Here is a 21,651-nt window from a genome sequence, read left to right as displayed (position 1 = left end):
CATCCTCTTCCCCTTAAGGCCCTGTCAGGTTCTAATGCCTTGAAGGTAAGCATTCCCTACCAGAAGCCTCTCTGCTGGACACAGACAGACTTTCCATAAATACTTCTGGAGTGTTTCCGACTGCTCAAGCTTTGTAAAAAGAAGAGACAAAGTAACAAGAAGTATCAGGGCTCTGCTACCAACAGCCTGGCAAATCGGACGGCCATGCCCACCTCAGTCTGCAAAATGAGGATACCAAGTGGCCTGGGCAGATTTTCATGTAAACGTTAGACGAGGTAAAGTGGGTGACAGGTGCCATGAAAAGTGCAATACAGTATGCAAAAATACCGTAGCATTGTTACAGAGTTCATCAGCACATTTTTACACAGGAAGACGGGAAGAAAAAGGCACAAGCTGGCTGTTCTTTCTTGGAGAAAACGAAAACTGATAACTGGAAGTAATAAAGACACAAACGCAGACAGTGGCCAAGTCTTGACACGGGCGAAGCAAGAGAGCGTCCCTGTCCAGTCCCTTGAAGACAGCTTCACTCTATTTCTGAGACGTGAAATTACACCACCGCCCCTTCCTCCTCCTCCCCATTTCTCCCCTCTTTCTCTCCCCTCCCTGCTGGGAAGGACCCTCCCATTCCCTTGCTAGACACGGCCATCCCCAGGGACACAGAGGCCCAGAGGTTTATTCTTCACAGGTATTTGGAATTCTGGGCTAGAGCCAGCAACTTAGCATTCAAGCAGGTAACAGAAAATTCTGGATCCCACCTGGCCCTGAAGCAGCAGATCTTGAAATGCCAGAAGTTCTCAGCTCACTCCACACAGCCCTAAGGGGATATATCCACCACCTACAGGGAACAGACTTGTGTTTGAAGAAAAGAAACAACCCTGTGGTCAGGGGAAGATCAGGCAGTGGAGTGCAATACAGTGGGGTGGGAGGAGGGGGTAGCATGAGTGAAGGGGGTCAAAAGATACAAGCTTCCAGTTACAAAATAACCAAGTATTGGGGGTGTCACCCACAGCATGGCACCTATAGTTAATAATACTGTGTTGCATATTTGAAAGTTGCCAAGAGAGTAGATCTGAAAAGTTCTCATCACAAGGAAAAAAAAAGTTAACTCTGTGAGTGATGGATATCAACTAGACTTACCGCGGTGATTGTTCCACAGTAGGTACAAATATCAAATCGTTACTGTGTAAGCCTGAAACTAGTAACACGTGACATGTCAATTTCATCTCGTTTTAAACAGAAGACCAGGCATAAACAGAACCCTTGGGAATCACTGAACTTTTAGAGGCACAGGGAACCGCAGAGTAAAGGGTCCAGCAACCTCACTTGGCAGGTGAGGAGTCTGAGTCTGGGGGAAGCTGGGGGGTGACTCGGGGTCACAGGGCACCAGGACTTCATTATATGTGTGAGAGGGGAACCCAGGTTCTGAGTTCTCCTCCAGGCTTCTCCCACCTTTCAAAAGTTGAGGGCCACCACACACCCCTATGTACAACTTCTAATTATTCCATGACAAGCAGGGGAGGACTAATATTAACTAAGCACTGTGACTGTCAAGCTCTGTCCTAGTCCTTCTGATCCATTTTTTTCCAGTCTCCATTATAATGACAACAATTTGTGTTAGGTAGGTAGGATCAGCCCATTTTACAGAAGAAGAAACTAAGGCCCAAAGTCATAAAAGTAATACGAACAGGATTCCTTTTCTTTTCTCCCTCCTAGCAGTCCTATTTTTACCCCCAACAATGATTAAGGAAATCAGAAGTAGATGTCATTGAGGACATGGCAGAACAATCCACCAAAACCGAATTAACTTTAAGGATTCCACTCCACAGCTTAGTTATAAAAAACAAAACTAGACGAAATCCAAAATAAACAATGTAACAATAAACCTGAAAATGCCCCCAAGTCAAATCCGAACTCTTCCTCTTCATCTGCAATGAGCTGTCGGGCTCCCCTAGACTAGAAGAGGCAGGTCTCCTCAATTCTCCCCTCATCCTTAATAGGAAGACAAGCGAGGGTCTCAGGAGTCAGGCTGACGAGCCTCGGAAGCTGGGGACCCCAGCAAATTGAGTATGGTCCCAGCCGTACAGTCAAGTCTGCAGAGGCCAGGGGAGTCTGAGAGTCAGATGCAAAAATCAAGTGCCTCCTCAAAATATTAAATATAGAATTACCATAAGATCTAGTAATGCCACTTCTGGGTACAGACCCAGAAAAACTGAAATGGCAACTTAAACGAATATTTGCACACCTATGTTCATAGCAGCATTACTCACAACAGCCAAAAGATACGAACAAAGCAGCTCAGTGTCCTTGGATGGATGAAGAGGTAAACAAAACATGGTCTATACACACAGCGGAATATTATGCAGCCTTAAAAGGGAAGGATATTCTGACACAGACTAGAATGTGGATGAAACTTGAGGACATTATGCTCAGTGAAATAAGCCAGTCATGAAAAGGCAAACACTGATTTCATTTCCACAAGGGACCTAGGGGAGTCACATTCCCAGAGGCAGAAAGTAGAGTGGTGGGTGCCAAGGGGTTGGGAAGGGAGGAATGGGGAGCTGGTGTTTAATGGGGACACAGCTGCAGTCTGGGAAGATGGAGAAAGTTCTAGAGAAGGACAGAGGTGACGGCTGCACGATGTGAACATACTTAAGGCCACTTAACTGTACACTTAGTCATGAAATGATAAGTTTTATTTATGTATATTTTAACCATATATTTTTTAATCTGTTACTTATGTATATTTTAATCTTTTTTTTTTAATCTGTTACTTCAACCATTTTTAAAGAAATAAAGCAAGAGGAGTCTTCAACAGGCGCCAGCCCAGCCCAAGAGGAGGGGAGCAGGTCTGCAAGAGCTGGGCTAGGGGAAGCAGCGTGGGAACTCATGGTTCAGGAGCCCCTTTGTCGTTCTAGAAAGGGCTAAACTCAGTGACCACAGAGCGAGAGCATCTCTGCCCCTGATCAGACAGCTCCTGACCTGTGACGAAGGAACATGGGCTGGTGGTCTCCAAAACCCAAGCCCGAACCTCACTGTGTTGTGACCCTCCAAGGCCAGACTAAAGCAGGAGTCCCAGCAGAGGGACGAGGTCATCCTTATGGTCAGAACACCTGATCCCACAGCTGCTGAGGTGGTTTTTCTTATTTGTATTTATTTACTTATTGTTTAGTTCAAGTGTAGTTAGTTTACAATGTGTCAATTTCTGGTCTACAGCATAATGTTTCAGTCATCCATGTACATACATACCTTCCTTTTCATACTCTTTTTCATTACAGGTTACCACAAGCTATTGAATGTCGTTTCCTGTGCTACAGAGTAGAAACCTATTTTATACATAGTAGTTAGTATCTACAAATCCCAAACCCCCAGTTTATCCCTTCCTACCCTCTTTCCCCCTGGTAACTATAAGTTTGTTTTCTATGTCTGTGAGTCTTTCTGTTTTGTAAATGAGTTCATTTGTCTTTTTTTTTTTTTTTTTTTTTTTTTTTAGATTCCACATGGGTGATATCATTTCTCTTTCTGGCTTACTTCACTTAAAATGACGATCTCCAGGTCCATCCATGTTGCAGCAAATGGCATTAATTTTTATGGCTAAGTAGTACTCCATTGTGTAAATATATGACAACTTCTTTATCCAGTCATCTGTCGATGGACATTTAGGTTGTTTCCATGTCTTGGCTATTGTAAATAGTACTGCTGTTAACATTGGCATGTATGTATCTTTTTGAATTAGAGTCCCCTCCGGATATATGCCCAGGAGTAGGATTGCTGGATCATTTGGTAAGTCTGTTTTTAGTTTTTTGAGGAATCTCCATATTGTTTTCCATAATGGCTGCACCAAACTATATTCCCACCCGCAGTGTAGGAGGGTTCCCTTTTCTCAACACCCTCTCCAGCACTTATCCTTTGTGGACTTTTGAATGATGGCCATTCTGACTGGTGTGAGGTGATCCCTCATTGTAGTTTTGACTTGCATTTCTCTGATAATTAGCAATATTGAGCATTTTTTCATGTGCCTCTTGGCCATTTCTATGTCTTCACTAGAGAATTAATTGTTTAGGTCTTCTGCCCATTTTTGGATTGGGATTTATTTTGTTATTGAGTTGTACGAGTTGTTTGTACATTCTGGAAATTAAGCCCTTGTCAGTCGTATCATTTGCAAACATTTTCTCCCATCCATAGTTTTTCTTTTTGTTTTGTTTATGGTTTCCTTTGCTATGCAAAAGCTTCTAAGTGTAATTAGGTCCCGTTCGTTTATTTTTGCTTTTATTTCTGTTGCCTTGGGAGACTGCCCTAGGAGAACAGTGCTAGGATTCATGTCAGAGAACATTTGCCTGTGTTCTCTTCTAGGAGATTTATGATGTCCTGTCTTATGTTTAAGTCTTTAAGCCATTTTGCATCTATTTTTGTGTATGGTGTGAGGGAGTGTTCTAACTTCACTGACTTACATCCCAGCACCACTTGCCGAAGAGACTGTCTTTTCTCCATTGTATATTCCAGCTTCCTTTGTCGAGGATTAACTGACCGTAAGTGTGTGGGTTTATTTCTGGGCTCTCTGTTCTGTTCCATGTTGTGGTTATTTTTAGATAGGAAAATGAGTCCACTCCATGCCGGTCACCTCCGGAGCTGTTTCACAAAAGGGAGAGGGATTAGGGGGTGCCCGGAAGAACCAGAGCGGCTGGCCGTGCCCACACTTTACAGAGCAGAGGACGCTGGGCCCCGGGCACATCCACAGCTGAGGCCCAGGGCCACGCTGTGCTTGGAGCATCGTGTCCCCATGCCTGGTCCCTGGTGAGGAACAGGAGGCGGAGAGACCCCCAGGGGCAGGTGGCCCCACCACAGAGCTTCCAGACAACATACCTAAAGCAGGGAGAACCTCAAAGGTGTGGCTCCAAGGCCCCAGCGTCCACGACAAAATCGTTCAGTCCTTAAGGGCTACAAAAGCCAACTTCTCACGGCGCAGTAAAAACATCACGCAGTGTTTTAATGAAGTGAGTTTAAAACTCTGCCCAAGGCGACATGGTTAAGGAGATGAGCGAGCTCACTCGAGAATTCCAGTCCCAGGTTAACTACTCGAGCGAGTCAGTCAGCACTGGGACAGAGCTACCCTGGACTGATCACCGCAGTAAGTGCTGGAGTTGAGTTGCTCTGGATTCATTGCTGGAATAAGGAATAACTCCCGGAGAGCTGTTCTAGATCAGTTACCGGAGTAACTGCTGGAGTCAGTAAACAATCACTGGAATAGCGTTACTCTAGGTTCACTACTAGAGTAAAGGGGGCAGGGCCTTGTGTTCACTGCCTGGAAGAGAACTAGGCACACAGACACACAGGAAGTACCTACCAAGTGAACTTCTTTACCAAGAGTTTCATTCTCCCAAAATTCAGCCATTTACTGACCACAGGCAGGGCCTAACCTAGCACTGCAAAGGGCACACACGGCGTCAAAGGTCCTATGCCGAAGCCGCATCTAGCTTAGAGGGGTGGGCAATCCTTGCTAAGTCCACCACCTGTCCTGCTGCGTGTGGCAACCCGGACCCCAAGAACCCGCAACGCTTTAACAACCAGGTTACAAAAAACGGTTGTTTCAAGAAGAAAGGCAGAGGGTGGTTAGTGCAGACTCACAATCAAGTTATTTTTCCTGCAAAACTTTCCTAAATAAAGGGGTTACATTAAGTTATATTTTATATTTTGTGATTACAGGCTAAAAATACCCCGTCAAAGTGGACAAGGGCTTCAAAATTTATTTATTGGAATTTTTATTTGGAAGTCATTTTACGCTCAAGAAAAGCTTCAAGAATTAAAACAGAATCAAGAACACTGATAGACCCTTTGCCTAGAAACAGCTCACCCTGTCTGCTCCAACACTGCTCTTTCATCCCTTCTCAGGATGTGATGTGATGTGATATGTGACGTGATATGTGATGTGATGTGACGTGATATGTGATGTGATATGTGACGTGATGTGATATGTGATGTGATATGTGACGTGATGTGATATGTGACGTGATATGTGATGTGATATGTGATGTGATATGTGACGTGATATGTGATGTGATATGTGATGTGATATGTGACGTGATATGTGATGTGATGTGACATTGAATAGGGATATTCTCTTAACACAATAGCCTAGTTATCAAAGTCACTCAATTTAACACATGCTGTGCTTTTAGCTACCATGTATAGTCTGGTTGTGTTATGATCCAATAACAAACACCCATTACAGCAGTTTCCCCTCCAGCAGGGAACCCACCCTAGGGTTGGGTATCACGTTTAGTTATCATGTCTGCTCAGTTTCCTTTAATCCACAGCCTTTCTTGTATGACTGACATTTTAAAGACAGTAGTCCCCATCTCCCTTTTTTTTTTTTTATTTTTGCCAGTTTTGATCCAAAAAGTTGACTTCAGTTGAATAAAAATATCCGTACACCTGAAATGCTATGATCTTATTTAGATGGGTAGATTTTTCTATGCATATTTAATCATTTGCTCTGTACTTAAAATGTAGATCTCTCTGAGGTTGGAAGTAATGGGAAAACTATCTGATTTCTATAGTTCTGATTCTAAATAAAACTTTTCAGCAATGCAAACTGCAGCATTATACATGTACAATATCAGAGCACATCTTCCCAAAGCCTCTGCCATCAGCCACTCGAGTCTCTGAGTCTCTCTCTCCCTCTCCTCCTCTCCCTTCTTCCCTTCCTCCCCTCCACACACAGATTTTCTCAAGATCTTTCTGCTATAAAGGAAATGTTCACCTACAGAGACTCTGGTCTTGATTGACTCTTACTAAGATTTCAGGCACCATCAACACAATCAAATCTCTGGCTTTGCCTAGAGTTTGGGTTTCTGTCGATTTTCATTTAAGAAAGTTAATACGTTAACTATTGCAAGACTCTGACTTAACTTTTGGCTCTTAGTAGACAATGCTCGAATCCAGCCTTCCAGGTACAGGAAGTTAAAATCAAACAAGGAAAGCAGCTCTTATAGTGGGGACACATATCCTACCAAAGAGAACCTTCCAGTTCCACGAGAGGCCACCCACCTCCTCTTCTCAAATCTAAATGTCGTATTTGGATAAATGAAGCCAAGCAGGAGGTTGAAAGACAAAATAACAGCCACTTAGTGCCGATCTTTTTATGGCAAGCCACCTGGGCAGCGGATCCCAGACTGCAGGTCTGGAACAGGCCACCGTCAACCTCACCCAACGGCAATTCCCAAGGTGCAGGAGGGTCTCTGTTGGCCGCACCCGGTTGGGAAGCCACCTCGGGCACTTTACTTCAACTGGCAGGTGGTGGGACAGTGGCAGCGCACCTCATGTGCAACTTAGCAAATTCAACCACGTGCACTGGCCAGAATGGCAAGGGGACAGCAGTTCACACAGACAGCCCACGACTCCAGAGGCGCATGCCCTGGAGGGAGCTCACGGCCTGGCTGGAATCTCCCAGCTCCACCGAGGCTCCCCCTTGGCAGGAACCCTTCATCCCATGAGATGACCGAGTCAGGTGACCCTGCAGATTTCAAGGGTAATTTTTACCTCAAGGAAGTTTTGTCCTTCTTGTTGATTTTGGAACCTAATTCCCACATTGAGAGACAGCTCCACTGTCTGGAATGGAAGAGCATGCCATTAAACACACACACACACACACAAAAATGGTTTTGGAACACTGGGTTTGCTGACATCTAGTCTCTCCAGCCAAATCCTTTGCTGTGACTGAATCAGTGGCAGACGCAAGACCATGAGCTTTACATCCTGCAAGCAGTCTTAATGACTTGCTCAAATTTTACATTAAAAAATTTTTTTAATTTTATCTTTTTTTCTTTGTTATTTTATCTTTTTAAATTTTTTGTTGTTGTTGAGGGGGTGGGTAATTAGGTTATTTAGTTATTTAATGGAGGTACTGGGGATTGAACCCAGGACCTCGTGCATGCTAGGCATGCGCTCTACCACTGAGCTATACCCTCTCCCCTTATTTTTAATTATAACCACAAAACACCAGCGTAATAGAAACTCAGAACCCACTTTGGCTCTCTCTGTGCCTGTGGTAAATGAAATACCTAATCTTCTGCTTCTTTTTTTAAAAATGTTTCTGTCATGCACGTACTGCTTCTCAAGAAACTCCAGAAGCTCCTTCCAAACCTTTCCTCGCTAGGCCAATCCCATTTTAATAATGTTGCCCCGTTTCCGCATCAGCACATCCCTACATTCCCAACACTGGGCCACGATTTAAAACCCTATTAAATGGACTCACTCATTCAGAGCAGCCAAACTTCCTGGTCTACCTTGGTAATTCACTGAAATATCCCATCTGTTATTTTCCTTCTAGAAATAAACTGTAATTTTTTGAATCCTGAGAACATTATCCATAACAAAAGATGGTTTACATTTACAAAGCTGAGAAACGAAATCTAATCAAAACACTTAGTGAGGCCAGATCGGATTCCCAGTGGCACTCACCCCAGACAAGGCGGTACAAAGGGGTGTGACACCCAGCGCCACACAAGTAACAGTATCCAATGTTTAAGCTGCCTCGGTCTCCTCAAGGAATTTCTTTTGCCAGGTGACGCGGTCACTGTCCAGTGCTAAGCCAATATCCCTGGCTTCCATTTACGTGAGTTAACTCCTCGGGTGATCAGTTACAGATTCTTTGAGGCAATTTTGTTTTTTCAGGCCTGAGTACTTAACCCCACTTTCAAAACAAAATTCCTTGGGAAACGCTCCCAAGGCCTCCATGCCCTGGATGCCGTACCTAGTTCTTTGATCTATTCAAATCCTACCCAGTTTCCATCTCAAGGTCCCACAGCCCTGCCCCAAGCCCACAATCCCGACAGATCCACCATTCAACAGATGCTCTGCTTGTTAGCAAATCATAAATTTGTAACAACAGCAACAACAAAAAAAACCCCACCAAATTTCCCCTGGGCAAAGCCGCCCTCACCTGCCACCCAGCCTCCTCACCCCCCAACCACAGCCCCCAGCCCACTCTACCCCACCCCACTCTACCCCACCCCTACCTGCACCCAAACTGCTCTTAAGTCCCCAACATCTTATAAGCTTGTCCCACACGCTGCTGCAGAGCTGATCCCTCTTCCCTCCCTCCTCCTTACACACACTCTTCTCTTGAATTCTGGAAAAATCCACCCTGCTGATTTCCTCCCTTCCCCCACCCCCACCCCTTCATCCCCTCGGTGGTCTCCTCCTCCATAGGCTTTACTGGACAGCTCATAGGCAGGCAAGCTGGACTTGTCCAGAACAGGCCCTCAGAGGCCACAGGGCTTTTGCACATTCACTTCCCCCTGCTCAGAAGGATCTTTCTCCCGCTCTGCAGCAGGCAAACCACCCTCCATGCCCTGCAGGTCTCAGCTGAGATCACGGGTACTCGGAGAAATGCTGCCTGACACCCCAACCTCAGTTAATTCCCGTTACTCCCTCTCACTCCCTCTGTACTTACCACCATCGATAATTCTGCATTTCGTGGTTTTGCCCCTCCACCCCTCAACTACATGCTTCACGAGAACACAGCCTGACGCTGCTGGATGCGATGCTCTCTTGGCTTTCTCCTCTTTTTTAAAGACAAATAATTAAACGGATTTTGCCAACACATCTGCAAAATGTAACAGTCTGAAGTATAAACACTTCCACAAAGCAAAAACTGTTTTAGTTATTATAATTGCTATCACTGTTTTGCAGGAACGTTATCTCTGAGGCTAGGGAAGGGACAAAAATCATAAACGTGTAACTCTACACTGATTTCTTCTCTGGAGGGGAAAAAAAAAATCCAGAATACATATATTCTGATTTCAAGTAGAAGCACCTGACTGGATTAGATTCATTTCTGAAAACAGTTTCTAAGCCTCTGCGAAACTAACACACCCCCACACAGGCAAGACACTTTGAAGGCTAAATATAGCCTCCTGAAAGGAGAAATATCTGAAGCACGGGAGGTCCAGGAACCATGGTGCACAAGGCAATAACGCGACCCCGCTGCAGTGCCTCTCCTGCTCGCCGCTACCCACACGATCCTCATCACCCAGAAAATATACCAAGCTCTCCCAACCTGCAGATTCTGTATATATTTTATCAAGTTTACATGTGCCGAGAAAGAAGCGTGTGATTCCACAAGGCTCATGGGAAACCCTCTCACCCCTCCCTGCTCCCACTCCTCAGCTCTCCGAGGGCAACCACCCCCAGTTCTCAACTGGTTCTCTTCCCATTTACCTCCGCTTCTCCAACGAACGCGCTGGGCCAACTACTTCAATTTTCCATGTAGACACTGGCTGGCAACTTTCAGAAGCAGAGAACGTAGCTCCCAGTTCACTCACCACCACCACCGGCCACTCACACCTCACTTAGGCAACTGTTTGGGTTAGATCACTGGTCCATAATTACGTTATTATAATTACACAAACATTGCTGAGAGCTGAGCTTTTAGTAAAAGGTGGAAGCCTTCTTCCTAACCTACCCAGCTTTTTATTTTCCCTGGAGTTGACACCTGCCCTGGAATTCTTGGCTGATCTAGCTTTTTGGGTACCAGTAATCTGCCCACAAGCTCTCCTCTGGTGTGTGCATCTTCCTTCAGTATCAATACTCCGCTCCTCTTCTCCCAGGAGCTGTCCTGGGGCCTCTTCCATGCTCCAGGCCGGGCTGCGGATGAGACCCTCATCTCAGGGTCTCCTATCACCATCATCCTGGAGATTCCCTTCTAAGGATTTCTTCTTAAACAAGAAACAAAAAGCACAAACTACTAGGGGAAAAGAATGGTGCATCTGACTGCATGAAAATTAAGAATGTTGGTTCTTCAAAAGAACCATAACAAAAACAAAAAGGCCAGGCATACAGCGAGAGATTTTTCAATACATTACAGTTGAAAAAGAACACAGAACACAGACACATGTCCATGCACACACACAATGAGCTCTGAAATAGGAAAAAGTCACAAACACTTCTCAAAAGGCAAAACAAATACTTAATAAACACATAAAAAGATTCTTAACACTCAGAGTGATAAAAGGAAACATCACCTCAGCGGTCCTCGGGTACGATTTTAATACCTACCAGATTGGCAAAAAGTAACATCTCTGGCAACACCAAGTGTTGGCAAGGATTATCACCATGGGAACTTTTGCACACTGAGGCCAGAACTATAAATTAGCACAATCACTTTGGAAAGCAACTTGGAATTATCCAGAAAAGTTGAAAATGCACAACCCTGGGCCCCCATATTAGGGCTGTTCACAGACATTCCAGCTCTCCTCTCCTTGCAGGCACATAGTAGGACGGCATCTCCCATGGCTCTGAGGTCACACACAGCCATGTGACTTGCTTCCGTCAATGTAAAATGAGTGAAAGGGACAGGTGTCACATACGCGTGGAAACTCTTAAGAGCCAGTGTGAGACTGACCAAGTTGCTTTCTCGACTGCCGTGGTGATCATGGAAACAGAAGAGATGAGCTTCCATCAGCCCTCTTTGAGGGCCTACAATGAGAAGAGACCCCTGCAGACCCACACTGGACATTCAGCATGAGGGAGAAATCAACATGAGTCCACAGAGATTTAGGGGGTGTTTGTTACCACAGCATACCCTAGCCCATCCTGGCTGATACACCCAACAAGGTCAGTTATAGGTTTACCCTCTAGAGCTTTCCCATGTGTGAACATTATACAAGAATGTTTGTAGCAGCATTATCTGTAACAGCAGAACAACAATAACTAGAAACCCAAATATCAACTGATAGGAGAATGAATAAATAAATAATGGTATATTTATTTAATGGATTACTCCCCATCAACGAAAATGAATGAACTTGGCTGCATGTATCACCATGGTTCAATGCTAGGGAAATATAACATACATACAAAACTATGTAACTGGGAGTGGAAACACAAGCTTCAGAAAAATACATAGAGTATGACTCCCCTGGTAAAGAGTTTAAAAACATACACACAAAACTTAACAATGTATTGATCAGAGATACACATAAATGTATCAAAACTAAAAAGCAAGGGACATAACTCTAACACATAACTCAGGCTGGTAGTGCCCACATGGGAGGGGAATACAATCAGGGAAACACACAAGAACTCTCAAGCATTGGAAATATTCTGTTTTTAGTAATAGCTGGTGGGTATCACATAACTTAAATTTGATGTTTACATTATATACGCCTTTGCACACAGAAGACTTCATATTTCAAAACTTCAAGCAAACTATCATCCTATTCTTTTTGAATGTCCATTCTCTCTGAGTATTTATTTATTCAGAATAAAACTAATCACAAAATACAGTACCTTTTCCTAAGGAGATCTTATTGGGGGCTGTTTTTCTTGTTTTTGCTGATTTCTCTTTCTCTTTTTTTTTAAGTTAACAAAAGAGGAAGCAGAAAAATAATAAAATCTGGTGGTTACAACACACCCACCAAAAGTTCAAGAATATTAATGACTCAGATTCGGAGAGCCGTGTCAGCCGACTGGTGATGTGCAGGGGAAATCATGCTGGGTCTGTACAGTACCATATTTTAATGGAGGGACAGGGGGTGGAACCCAGGATCTCGTGCATGCTATAAAGGTTACCAACGGGTGGCTCTAACGGCTAGCCTGGTGCAGCAGCTGCCAAACTTCCACTAACCCTTCCAAGCATGCAGGGCCGGCGTGAGGAATCACCATCACAACCCTCCATTATTACTTATTCCTTTTTCTGCATCATTTCCATTTTCAGGGTGATGCAAAACATGTCTCAACCTCAAAGGCTCACATCGATCGATTCCACTTGGGCATCCACATGTCCACTGAATATGTATCCAGACCTGGGACCTCCCTTCTGGAGCCCTAGGTCTGGTCTGCTAGGAACAGATAAAGCCACAGAGAGCCACCACATGACAAACCGGGGTCAGCGCTGTAAAGGGAAAGTACAGAGGACTGGCGGGGTCGGGGGAGGTACATCTCCAGGCAGTGGCGCTCCGGCTGAGACTGAAGGGTGAGAAGAACTAGCTGGGCAGCGGGGGAGGGGAGAGCACCCCAGGCACAGGGGACAGCCCGCCAAGGCCCTGGGAGGCCCTGTGCTCAAGAACAGAAGGAGGAGGAGAAAGAACCTAAGAGGAGGAGCAGGGGCAGCTCATGCCACACCCAACAAGCCGTCAAAATACGCCCAGGGCTGCTTTTCAGTACAGTTGATTACAGTTTGACAAAATAGAGGGGGGAACATCTATGCCAGAAATATGATCAGATTTGCTACTTTCATTTTATTTATTTATTTTTATTCTAATGGAGGGTCAGGAGGTGGAACCCAGGATCTCGTGCACGCTAAGCACGTGCTCTAACACTGAGCTCTACTTACCCCCATTTTCATTTTAAATAAATCCCCCTTCTATCCAATGCTGCCAGAATGTGGCGTCAAGATCATAAAATCTTATCCCTTCACAGCTAGTCAATGAATTTTTTAAGCCCTACATGCCTCTCATTTCCAGTGCTTCCTAAAGAGCCCCAATTAGGCTGCAACGGCCTCGGCTACCCGGCCACCCACACACTCATACCTCCTATTATTTCCTGCAGAGGCACAGCCCTGCCTTGTTTGATTATCTAATTACAAATACACGGCCCTTATGTCCTCGTTAAATGCAGCTGTTGCAAACCCCAAAGCTTCTGTTAATGGCTTATCAGCCCTTAGAGATGTACTGGTTATTCTGCTTATGGAAATCTTCCGATTTCTGCTCCTGAAATCAAAGTACTTCCTTTATTTGTGATTTCTTCCTTATTGTGCGTTTGGAAAACAAGACCAATATGGGGGAAGTCTGCCCAGGGCAACCGCCGCCCTGCTGAGCCAAAGGGGGTTTGGTGGTGGTCATGGCGGAGGTGAAGTCCACCACCAGCTTCAGCCACCTGAGCAGGGCTCCAGCCAAGGTGAGACGGACTGGCCAAGAAAGTCAACGCCGGGGCTGGGCTTCGCCACATTCCAACCATTCAACACAGCCATTCTGAGCAAGCCTGGGGCCCCCATGTGAATCCCTGGATGAAGCTCCCCCAGTCGCTGGGACACTGTTCCAAAGGCAGGAGACAATTCATCCTGGGCAGGGCTGGCCACTAGCACCCAGTGCCCTTTATTTACTAGGATTCAATGTGGTCAAAGACCCCCCTGTACCCAAATCCTGCTGGCATAGATCTCTATTTAAATATTTGACCTTCTAATTACATGCATTAAATCCAGCACTAGTACATAAATGAATGTTCCTTACATTCTTCACTGCAACGCAAACTTCTCTCCAACACTTACGTTCTAAGAAGCCCTCTTGTTACTCAGTTTTTAAACTGTTACTTTGCTTCTCCTTTTTTCAAACCTACTAGGTGACAAACACAGCTAAGCCCTTGATGTATACTCTTTGTTTTCGTTCTAACCTTTATTATAATTGGAAGACTTGCGCACTGCTGATGGGAATGCAAGATGGGGAAAGCCATAGTGCAAAACAGTCTCTCACCCTCTAAAGTAAGTTCCTGCCCCTGGCTGGAGGCAGCGTTGTAGCAAGGACTCAGAGAAACTGAATAAACCAGCCCCGATCCGTCACCAACAGACTTATCTTGACTCCGAAGCCTGCATTGTCCACTTCAACACCACACTTCCTCCCTTGACCCTAACTGTTAGGAAATCAGTCAGCCCATAATGGCTACAAACGCTGGGGCAGGAACACGGGCCAAAGGGAGACACTCTGAAAAGCAGAAAATATCAGTATTTGATTCAAATCACAACTTTTAAACTGCCAGCCTCTTTGGGAAAAGAACTGGCTAAGATTATACAGGAATGTACATAACAAAACACTGAAACATAAATAAAATCCTTCAGAGGGGCACATCTGGGTGGTGATATTTGGTCTTTAAAGTTACGTTTATGCTGCTTATTTTTTCTTTCCCTGCCAAATCCTACTAATATAGAGGTGATTTACAATGTTGTTAGTTTCAGGTGCACAGCAAAGTGATTCAGTTACACATTCACATATATATTATTTTTCAGATTCTTTTTCATTATAGGTTACTACAAGATATTGAATACAGGTCCCTGTGCTCTACAGTAGGTCCTTGTTTATCTATTTAATATACAGTGGTGTGTGTCTGCTGCTCATTTTAAGTGCGTCAGAGAACGCGGGGGAGAGGGCAGTGATGCTCAGTGTTCTGTCCACCGCCCTCCAAAGCCTAACTTCTCCCACTCTGTTCTCCCAGAGCTGACTGACCTTTTAGACGAAATATGCCCACAGGCTGGAGACTCCACCCAATGCAACACTGTATAACTTGACTTCCTCCCTTCCAGGGCAACAAAATCACTCTACTGGGGAGTTTCAGGAACATCTTCCAATACTGTGTTCAGCCATACCATGTTCTAAGTGGAGGGAAAGGTCATTGCCTTCCCCTACGGCCCCCTCTGACCCCTCCCCAGCCCAGGATCTCCTCCCCTAGGCGGGTCCCGGGAGCTGGTCATGGGAGCCACCTGAGAGGCTGGTGCCCTGTGCTCAGTTTCCATCAAAGGAGGGAGCTACAAAAAAAGATGGGGGGGGAGGTGGAGTGGGGAAGAGGGGGATGAGGAGGTCTCTGATTCCCATCCACCCTCTCCAGCTTTCCACAGGGGTCAGCCAGCAGCTCCACAGGAGGCCAAGGACAGAGGGGATGTTCCTGTCCCAGGTGAGCAGCTCAGCCTGTCTGTAAGCTGGACCTCCGCGCCCACTCAACCTTGAAGAAAAACGGATCCAGGAACGCACATACTAGTCCATCCTTTCATCCTACAAATGTTTACTGAGCACATGCTATGTGCTGGGCACCACCATGGGTCAAATAACCTGCCCTCGCAGAACAGACAACTTCACAGGGGCAACAATGAACAAAATAAACATTGTCTATATTAGAAAGTGAGAAAGTGATGGAGAAAATAAAACTGGAGATGGAGACAGAGAGAGAGAGAGAGAAGAGAGAGAGAGAGAGAGAGAGAGAGAGAGAGAGAGAGAGAGTGTGTGTGTGTGTGTGTGTGTGTGTGTGTGTGTGTGTGTGTGTGTAAGAGGATGAATTACCATCTTCAATAAAACCAAACCTTATCTTTCTGAGGGTGGGCAAGTTTTAAACATGTCAGATTACTTTAAACACCAAAGGAGCCCTCATGTGTTCAAGCGCCTACTACCTAACAGCAAATTCAGCATCACAACAAAAGAAGAGGCGCTTCCTTTTACTGCTCCTTTACATTTTATCCCCAACCCCTCTTAACCACCTCCACTCGCTTTTCTCCTAAGAAAAGCCTAAAACCAGTCACAATTCACACCCATTCATTTCACAGATAAACTCAGCCTAAGCTTTAAGTCTTTGAAATAAATTACTAAAAAGTCTGCCAGATTAGAATTCTCTGTTTTCTGGAAATCGCCACCCAGGAGCCGGCCTCTGTATCACATCAGTCTTGATTTTACAACATTCGTTAGGGGCCCCCAGTAAGACCAGCCCATTGGTGGATGTGGTAACAGGGTTGCTTAATCCACACAGCATGTAACTGGGCCCCCGGCTAAACGCCCCAAGTAGCCAGCTGCCGAGGGGATGTCATCCTTTCACAATCATCAGAAAGTTCTAAGTCTCCAGGAAATAAAGCAAAGTGTCTGGGGTCTTTTTGTGGGGTATTTTCCTCCCTTTTCTGGCTGATTATACTACCTTTAAGGAAAAGAAAATTGTGCCTATTCACAGTACCCCAAACCAAAGTAAAGCCCGAGTAAGGTCAAAGGCACAGGAGCGATGACAGCTTGATGCTGGGACGCAGTAGGAGGGGCGCATCACTCAGTTCATCTCAGACAGACTGGACAGCAAAGCAGGCTCTCCGGAAAGGAAGCCAGCCTGAGCCTCCACCGGGCATCGCCTCTGAAGCTTTTCCCCTCCGTGTCTGGACCCGTCTCTCCTGCAGGACGCTGAACAACCTGAAGTCTTTCCCAAAGCAGCCGCAGGTGCATCCCATATGCAGTGTGTGGTGAATTCAGTCAATAAACGTTTGCGGGACCAACGCTCCTTGTGTTTCCTGTTTCACAAATCTTCAAGCCCTTTCCTCACCTTCCGTTAAAGGAGACCATTTACAGGCCAGATACTGTGCTTAACACACCAAAAATTAAGATTCGTTGCCCTCAAAGTATTGGGGTGGGGGGCAAATCCCTCCTCTGGCTTCTCTGCCTGTGATGGGACCCACAGGATGCCATCAACCTCCATGTCCCAAGAGCCTGGGCGGCACTAAGTCTCACTGTGCTATTCCCTTACTAACTCCCCCACTTAAAACAGCTCCCAGAGCAGGCCCACCTGCTACCCACCTGTCCCCACTGCTTGCCAAGACCACAGGTCACCCCACCACCCCTTCCATCCAGAAATCCTGCCAACTCCTATTGACTCCCTGGGGCTGGCTCAGTGAAGTCTTCGCTTCACGAGGAATCCAACTGTCAGCTTTCTGACCTTCCCAGTCTAACGTCTGGGAAGGGTAATTCCCCTAGCTTCTGACCTTCCAGGATTTATTCATCACATTTCCCTGTAGACTTTACTCCAGGAGGGCCTCCCCCAGAATATGCAGACAAGTCACCAACAGTAAGCCCGGGGACCCAACCTCTGGCCCTTGACCCTGCTCTGTTGGCCTTGGTTTCCTCCACGGTAAAAGAAGGGACGTAATGGGAAGGTCTTGTTTCAGATTTCAAAATTTGAAAAGTCCTTATGGGTTCCCTAGATACAACAGGAAAAGGCTAATATTGCTCCTGCACTGGCCTGTTTGAACAGGTGTTCCCGCTAATGCAAGCTGAAAATCGAGCATTTGGACAAAGAGTTTTGAACTATAACTTTAAGGGGGAAAAAAGCTTTGTTTGTTTTATGAATTTTACAAGCCTGAGTTTTTTCCTCCTTCCTATCACTTCTTGGAAGAAAGTGAAGGGATGGGGGCTTAGTTTTGCTGCCAAGATTAAGAGCTCGGGATTCGCACCACCTGGGTTTCTCCTCAAGGCGTGGAGACCGAGCCCGGCCGGCCCAGCCCGCCCGGCCCTCCCGCCCCACAGTCCCGGATTGCCTGGGCCTCCCGAGCTGCGCCCCGCCGTGGGCTGGCCGTGTCCCCGGCCGCGACACCACCTGGAGCCTCGGGTGCGTCCAGATGGCCAGGTCGGGCCATGTCACCTGGCCCCGCACCGCGGCCCCGCTCCTCCCGCGGCGGCCCTCGCTCCAGCCGCTGTTTCTCCTTGGACTCCCGAGCCAAGTCCGGCTTCCAGGCGGTCGCTGGGCCAGGCGGCGAAGGCACCTGCGTCTCCCGGGAAAACGCACGAGCTCGCAAGTCCCTGGTGCCACCATCCTCGATGGGGCTGGCCAGAGAAATGCAGGAGAAAGGAAAACAAGCCCGAGGAAGGGCCGACCCGGCCCGGCGTCTCCCAGAAACCACCACCTGCGCGGCAACCCGGGGTCGGGGCCGCGGGCCCGGAGGGAAGCGCGGTCCGGGCCCGGCCGCGGAGCCCGCCCCGGCGCGCTCTTACCCGTGAGCCGGCCGCCCCCCTCGCCGTGCCCGCGGCGCCGCTGCAGGATGAAGTAGCAGCTGCTCTTCTGAGTCACCCAGAGCTTCAGGGCGTTCTTCAGCAGCACCTCCTCGGGCTTGAGCCACATTGCAGCGGTCCGGCCGCGCCCGCGGGCCCCGGCTCACATCGCCCCGGCCGCCGGGCCGAGCCCGCTCGGGAGGAGGCGGCGGCGGCGGCAGCGAGAGCCCAGCCAGCCGGCGCCCTGCGCTCGGGAGTCCGTAGAGCGCGGCGGGCGCAGCTCGCCCCTTGCGGCCCGCGCAGCCCGCGCTCCCGCCCCGCCCCCAGCCGCCGAGGCCCGCCCCTCGCCCCGCCCCCGGGTCCCGGGCCCCGCCCCCCGGCCGCCCCGCCGGCTCCCGGGACACCGCCCGGTTTCCGAGTCCCGGCGGCTCCAGCGCAGTTCCGGAGTGGAGGGAGGAAGTCCGATCCCGGCCGCCAGGCTCCCTGCCTCTCCCCCTGCGCCCGCGGGGGGCGCCGCGGCCCCTCTCCCCTCCTCCGCCCCGACGAGGAGGCCGCCCGGGGAGCAGGAGGAGGAGGAGATGGGGAGAGGACCTCTTGTCACAGCTGCAGGTTGCCGACCTAGAGCATTTATCTTTCGGGGGACAGAACGCACGCCAGGAAACCGGGGTGTGTGGAATCACACAGCATTTAAAATAACAAGAAACATTTTTACAAGTAACAAAAAAAAGCATTAAAAATTAAAACCGATTATTTTTCGATTTTTTAAATGCTGAGCGTACGTTTCGATGCTCTGACGAGTGTTCCCCCACGGAACAGCAGAAGGGGCAGCGACGTTGTAGGACCCTGAGGCAAGTTTCCGACCAAACTCAACGCGGGACGCCCCTTGTGGGCACAGAAGATAAGGACATTAGGGCCCCCCACTGTGGGTAGCCTACCCAGGGATGAAACCAGTCACGTTGGTTCTCAGAAAATTGAAAAGCTGGGGAATGTGGAGTAGGTGATAGTAAAGAAAAACTACAGGGAATGCCGAGGTAGGGTTTTAAAAATTAGTATTTCCCCAAAGCGTGGCAGAAGTAGACACGTGGTGGGGGGAGGGTATAGCTCAAGTGGTAGAGCGCATGCTTAGCATACACCAGGTCCTGGGTTCAATCCCCAGTACTTCCTCTAAAAATAAGTAATCCTAATTACCTCCCCCACCCCCGCCCCCCAAGAAAGAAATAGACACCTGGTAGCTGGTAGTTGGCCTTGAACAGGCTGGGGGCCCTCTGAGCAGTCTCCACCTGGGGGCAGAGAGACAGGAAAGGAAACTCCATCAACATGACCCTAGAGCATGACCCTTGGGTTTTGTCAAAGGGATCCCGGACAAAATGTGACTGTTAATTAGGACAAAACTGAGAAGTACAAGTCAAGTCAGTGAGCCTCTTTACTGGAAGCCTAAAAACCTGGACCTGGTGCGGCAGGTAAGAAGCCAGGTAGGAGCCCTGTGCCCCAAACAGGACCGCCCACCCAGGGGCAGGGGCATCTGTGGTCCAGACTGCAGGCCCTGGTCAAAAACCCTCTGAGCACAGCTGAGGAAGGAAGTCAGCTGTACTCGGGGGGATTGGGGTGCCTGGGAGCACACAGAGTGGGCATGGATGGCTGAAGAATCTTCCAGAAATACTCACTGGCACCCCCCACTCTCAGACACGGGGCCAGGCCATGAAATTGCAGAGATGAGTGGAACATGAGCCATGCCCCAAAGGACTCACAGGCAGAAGAGCAAACCCCAAGTGTCATGAGGGTCAGGCAGAGGACAGTGGGGGTGCACAGACTGAAGGATCAGTTCCTCAGGGAGGGGACTGAGAAAGCCCCACAGAACAGCTGTGGTTTGACCCGGGCTTGGAAAGTGAATGTGTCTGCCACGAGGTCAAGTAGGGAGGGCTGGTCTGGCAAGTGGATCAGCACGTATGTCCTTGTGGTTTGGGGCACGCCTCTAGGGGCAGAATGCCCTAGATCAAATCCCATTCCTCATCCTAGTTCACCGTGCAACCGCGACCTTGGGCAAGGCAAGCGTCTCAGGGAGACAGCCTACTCAGCCATAAAGCTGGGATAATCACAGCACCTCTTTTATAGCTATTGTCCAGTGTATAATATATTCAAGTGCTTAGAACACACGTAAACCCTCAATAAATGTCAGTTATTATTACTAAATGTACAGAAGGTCCTGGAAATGAAACGATCCATATTCATACACACTCACCTGTATTTTGAACATTATTAAGCTTTTACTATGTGCCAAATAGTAAAGATAAACTATAGAATATGAAATCTTGGAAAGCCACATATGAAAGCAACTGGGAGGGGGTGGGGAGGGTCCCATGGGGATCTGTGCCCTGACCTCTCTCTCCTCCCACCCCTGGGGCCCCTGCCTCTGCCTCCCATTAGCCAAGTCGGGTAGGAGCCGGAAGGCAATGGAGCCCACGGGATGTCTGCACAGATCAGGCTGCTGCGCACGGAGAAGGCTGGAGAGGGATCTGGAGGGGCCAGGAGAGACCACCCAGCACAGGTGGTCACAGCTTCCCATGGTCACTCACATCTGGGTGCTCGTGGCTGGTGTTTCAGGTTGAATTGTGTACCCCGGAATTCATGTGTTGAAGTGCTAATCCCCAGTACCTCAGAAGGTGACCTTATTTGGACACAGGGTCACTGCAGATGTAATTAAGTCACAGTGAGGTCATTACAGTGGTCCCTAATCCAGTATGACTGGTGTCCCTTATAAAACAGGAAGTTTGGACACAGGCAGGCAGGCATGGAGAACACCATGTGAGGACTGGAGTTGGATTGTCACAAGCCAAAGAACGACCAGAAGCTACGAGAGAGGCCTGCAACCAGTCCTTCCCAGCCACCCTCAGAAGGAACCAACCCTATGAACACCTTGATCTCAGATTTCTGGAAGTGAGACAATTTCTGTTGTGCAGTCACATAGTTTCTGGTACTTCCTTACGCCATCCTAGCAAACGAAGACAGCTGACTCCCTAATCTTGCCCACTCCTGTTCCATAGCAAGTCTCTTGAACCATTCTGGGTTGGGTTCTGTTTCCTGCCAGGATCTTTTTTTTTTAAAGGGAGATAATGGGGATTGAACCCAGGACCTCGTACATGCTAAGCACGCGCTCTAC

At 47.7% G+C, this 21,651-nt stretch overlaps 1 protein-coding gene across 3 annotated transcripts in view; it reads right to left on the bottom strand.

Moving 5' to 3' along the window:
* The window catches only part of TBC1D8 (TBC1 domain family member 8), a 123,128-nt gene that overhangs the window by 77,702 nt on the left and 23,775 nt on the right, over positions 1-21,651 (bottom strand). The window contains exon 1 of one of the 3 annotated variants that reach the window (XM_031441081.2): positions 18,498-18,693. The exons of 1 other annotated variant lie outside the window; for it this stretch is intronic. In XM_031441081.2, coding sequence (XP_031296941.2) covers positions 18,498-18,624 — 127 coding nt within the window. In that variant the 5' untranslated portion in view covers positions 18,625-18,693. Of the gene's footprint in view, positions 1-18,497; positions 18,694-21,651 lie in introns of those variants that run through there. One more of the 3 variants, XM_031441082.2, reaches the window with a different exon arrangement.

The sequence above is a fragment of the Camelus dromedarius genome, chromosome 33 (assembly GCF_036321535.1).
Source record: "Camelus dromedarius isolate mCamDro1 chromosome 33, mCamDro1.pat, whole genome shotgun sequence".
NCBI classification, from domain to species: domain Eukaryota; kingdom Metazoa; phylum Chordata; class Mammalia; order Artiodactyla; family Camelidae; genus Camelus; species Camelus dromedarius.
The sequence above is the reverse complement of the archived record's forward strand: the minus strand, read 5'-3'. Positions and strand labels throughout refer to the sequence as shown.